Source organism: Octodon degus, unplaced genomic scaffold, assembly GCF_000260255.1.
Source record: "Octodon degus isolate 3935 unplaced genomic scaffold, OctDeg1.0 scaffold00020, whole genome shotgun sequence".
NCBI lineage: Eukaryota > Metazoa > Chordata > Mammalia > Rodentia > Octodontidae > Octodon > Octodon degus.
In genome coordinates, this window is record NW_004524596.1 from 5,951,814 (window position 1) to 5,956,113 (window position 4,300).

A 4,300-nucleotide genomic window follows, 5' to 3' on the forward strand; every position below is an offset into this window, starting at 1 on the left:
CACGGTTCGATCCCCCAGCACCACATGCCAGCCAGCCCTGCCCCCTGGTGGGCTGAGCTGGCCACACACACACACACACACACACACACACAAATTTAGATTCTCAACGTCTTCATTTCCATTGATGAAGGACCTTTGGAAAAATTATTTGAAAAACTAGAGGATTGATATTTGATCCTAAAAAATAATCTACTACATGGAAATCATTACACAAATGATAAGAAAATCTATGCTTTTGTCTTCAAATATCAAGATGGTAATTTCTACAACCATCAGGCCCAGTGGCAGCTGGACTTCCTGAGTCCATGTTTTATCTTTCCAGGCTGCTTCAGTTCCCTTTGCCATCCATCATCCGCCATACTCTTCTCCACAGACATCTGTCAGACATGGGGATTTTCAATCTAGCACTTCTAGCCGTCTATCTATAGCCTATGTACTTAACCATCCTAGACGTGCTCCTCACTGCTTTCTAGCTGCTTCATGCAGAGATGACTTGCCTTCCTCTCAATTTTATTTTACACCCTCCCCAAACTAACAAGTAGGAAATGTGTAGTCAAAGGAAGCAGTGTTATTTACCACACTTCGGGTAGGATGCTAGCACGATGTCATCACTTCTGGCTTCGAAGGTGTCCAGTGCTTGGAAAGTTTCTGAGGTGCACATGGTGACTGGATAAGGAATCCCCTCATAGGTGAAAAATAAGCGAGAGAGTGTAGTTTCTTTTGATTTTTCTAAAGCATCATCAATATACTCAATGAACGTGGGGCTAGCCATGCTGTCTCCCTGCCAGTGACTCTACTCTGTGGCTGTTCCGGTGCAGTGACTGCTTTTAATGGAGCCTTTGGGAACTGGCAGAAAGAGCTCCTCCCATCCACATGAAAAAGGAATCTACTAAATGCTCATCCACCTCATTCTCTTTTACATTCCGTTCTCTGAAGAAAGGTAAGCCACAGGTGCACGACAAGCTGAGGAGCTTGGGATATTATCTCAAGTGCTGATTATGTTACCTCTCAGGCAACCTATTTGATAAAAGTAAGACTAAAATCTCCTAATAGAAGATTAATAGATATTAGATAGCAAATAAGTAGGCATTTAAGTGAATCAGGCACATGATTTTCCTATTAGCCATTTGCAAATGAAACCTCAGTTTTCTTCTTGGTTGGCAGCTTTCCATGCACGTCCTAAGCAGTTTGATAAGGAAACCATGGGGCTGCAGGGTAATGTAGTAGGGGTGGAAAAGCACCTGCATCTGGGGACAAACCTGGGCACTAGGCTCAGATCTGTCACTTACATATTTAGAAGTATCTTTGTTACCTATTGCACAGTAGAGCTATGTGGCTCATAGAAGAGAAGCACTGTATGAGGAGAAACTCAAGGCAGTGGCATCCCCAGGCCTCTTAGCTCAGCTCCCTGCTAGCCAAGGTCTTTGGATGAAATGCCCACTCTCCACAGCAGCGTCCCCACAGCCAGTCTGGCCCTTCCCTTTGAGGAAGTTGACTGCCATTCCCGCCTCCCTTGCAGCTTAGCATGGCTCCATGTAGTTGGAAGTGAGCCTAAGTGCTCTGTCTAGCTTCTAGGCATGTCCTTAAGACTGGAAGTTGATGCTTTTCCAATTCTCCTCTATCTCTTTTCCCACATCTGACTAGCAGGCATGATGCTTGAGAGGTAGATTTGCTAATTTGGGGGAAATTTTCATTTCAGAGGATAATAGGTACATAAACAGAGCAAATCTGGACACCAGGCAATCTTTGGATACAGATCCTATCATCCCATGACCCATACCTATCACTAACTTCCTTCTGAATTGTATTTGAAAGAGCACAACGTCTCTTGTTGGAGCTGCTGATTTGTTGATGTTTCTTTGTTACAGCAGTGTAGCCTATACCCTACCGAGTCAGTTTTTTCAGTCAGAACTTACACTTTAGATTCTAGTTAAGCAAAATTTCTGTAGATTATACCTCGTTTATTTCTTTCTCACTCTATTCTCCATATAATTCTTATCTACTATTGTTTTCTAACCCTCAAACATTATCTTTTATTATATTCATCCTTCGCTAAACTAATGGTAGCTAGGTAAGAAGTTAAATTCTAGATATACTTAATTACCTAGTTGTGAAGTCATTTTTGACTTAATATAGTAGTTGACATCATTGAGGTGTGTATGTACCACCCACTACCAGACTGCTGAGAATTAAATGAATGATTTAATAGATCTATGACATTGGTGTCTCTTTATTACCATTTTATAGGGACTTGAGTGAGGCCTATAAAGGCTAAGTAATTACCCGAGGTTGCAGAGTCAGCTCTAGGAGGACCTGGGATTGGAAAGCTGGCAGGACACCTGAGACCACGAGAAAAGGCAACTACAGCACCTGTGAGACTGCAAAAGTTAGGGGTTTAGTTGTTAGTGCTCATGTTCTTTGGTGTCTCTTTGCCTGCTAGGAGATACAAGGCCACAGAAACTTTCACTGCAAAAAAATTTTTCTTCTGGAAAGAAAGATTCTTATTATCACAAGAGAAATACATTTCCTGGGTTCTAGAACATTTTATTTAATAACAGTATTTTGGGAGAAGCACTACTATTAAATGTATAAATAGATTGTAAGATGATTCTCAATTTCAGAAATGTGAACATTTGAGATCCAGTCCTAGCCCAGGCCCAGTGAGTGTGTGGGAGAGCTTCTGGCTACCCTGTGCAGCGGGACCTGCAGGTCCAAGCCCAGGCGCAGCGTGGGTGGGACCCTTTCCCACCCCCTTGGAGCCCCCACCACCACTCCGCAGCACCCCACCCCACCCTGCCCAGTGAGAATTTCTGCTGCGTTCTGGGGACCCCGAGATCCAGTCCTAGCCCAGGCCCTGTGAGTGTGTGGGAAAGCTGCCTCTACCCACTACTCTACCTTGTCCCCTCCAGACTCAGCTCAGGCCTGACATACAGGCCTGAGGTGAAACCTTGCAGCTGCAATCCCTGCGGAGAGAGTAGAGGACAGAACCACCCAGCTAGTCCAGGAGCAGAACATCTTGCCAGAGGGGCACAACAGGTTCACTCCCAAGGGCAGCAGCAGGAAGGAGCTGAGCACAGCAGCCAGACCCAAGCCAGGTACAGCCGGATAACTCCAAACTTTGTAGATCTGCACCTGAAACTCAGTAGGTGCTAAGGTTATAACTGCACCAAAGCTCTACAACAAAGGTCAGAAGACAGTGCTACACAAAATGACATAGAGAAAGAGCAAAATGCAATCTTAGAACCCAAGCCCACCATAACAAATGCAGAGGACACTAACACAGAACAAATTGGGAATCACACAGCTGAAAGCAATGAATCAATGGCTTCTGAAATAAAGAAGCAGCTGCAGAAAGGTATAGAGGAACTCAGATTGGAAATGAAAAAAGAAATCCCTGAATTAATAACATCTGTAGTAAAGAATCAAATGCAGAAACATATGGAGGAAACCCAATGCCCACCCAGAACAAGTGCAGAGGACACTAGCTCAGCTCAAATGTATGAGTTAATAGCGTCAATAGTAAATAAACAACAGTAGAAAGTCATAGTGGAACTCAGTGCAGAATTCTTTTCTACTAGCTCAGCTCAAATGTATGAATTAATAGCATCGATAATAAATAAGCAGCAGCAGAAAGTTATAGAGGAACTCAGAGCAGAACTTTCTGAAATAAGAAAAGAATTCTCAGAACACATAGCATCTGAAGTAAAGAATCAACTACAGAAATGTAGGGAGGAAACCCAATCTGAAAAAAACACTGCAGTAAAAGAATTAATAACTGCTTCTAAAAAAGACATTGATTAAAAAAAATAGAGGAGATTAGAAAAATGGCGGATTCCTTGAATGAGCAATACAGGAAAGAAATAGATTGCATGAAGAAGAGTCAAAGAGATATAGAGGAATTTAAAATCTCAATCACAAGCTTGCAAAACCATTTAAGTGAAAGTGAAGACAGAGTTTCAGATCTTTAACACGCTGGTGCAGCTAGTGAAAAGGTAAGAAAGGAACTTTTAAAAACAAGTAGGATACAGGAAAAAATAATCCATCACCTGCAAGATGATGCAAAGATGAACAATGTGAGACTAATAGGCATCAATGAGAAAGAAGGAGTCAATACAAATGACATTTAAAAAAGTGGGCAGAAGAAATAGCAGAAAACGTCCCATATATGAGGAAACAATCTGACATTCAGGTAACCGAAGCATACAGAACGCGAAGTAACCTCAACCCAATGAAAAGCACACCGAGACATATAATAGTCAAGATCCCAGAAATGCAGCACAAGAATAATATACTGAAAGCC

The 4,300-nt window shown here is 42.4% G+C and overlaps 2 protein-coding genes across 4 annotated transcripts in view; one reads left to right on the forward strand and one right to left on the reverse strand.

Moving 5' to 3' along the window:
- The window catches only part of Sult6b1 (sulfotransferase family 6B member 1), a 26,581-nt gene extending 25,904 nt beyond the window's left edge, over positions 1–677 (reverse strand). The window contains exon 1 of the mRNA XM_004627616.2: positions 577–677. Within this exon, the coding sequence (XP_004627673.2) occupies positions 577–661 (85 nt within the window). The 5' untranslated portion in view covers positions 662–677. The remainder of the gene's footprint in view (positions 1–576) is intronic.
- Positions 1–4,300, forward strand: part of Cebpzos (CEBPZ opposite strand) — a 73,390-nt gene that overhangs the window by 49,106 nt on the left and 19,984 nt on the right. The window lies entirely within an intron of this gene.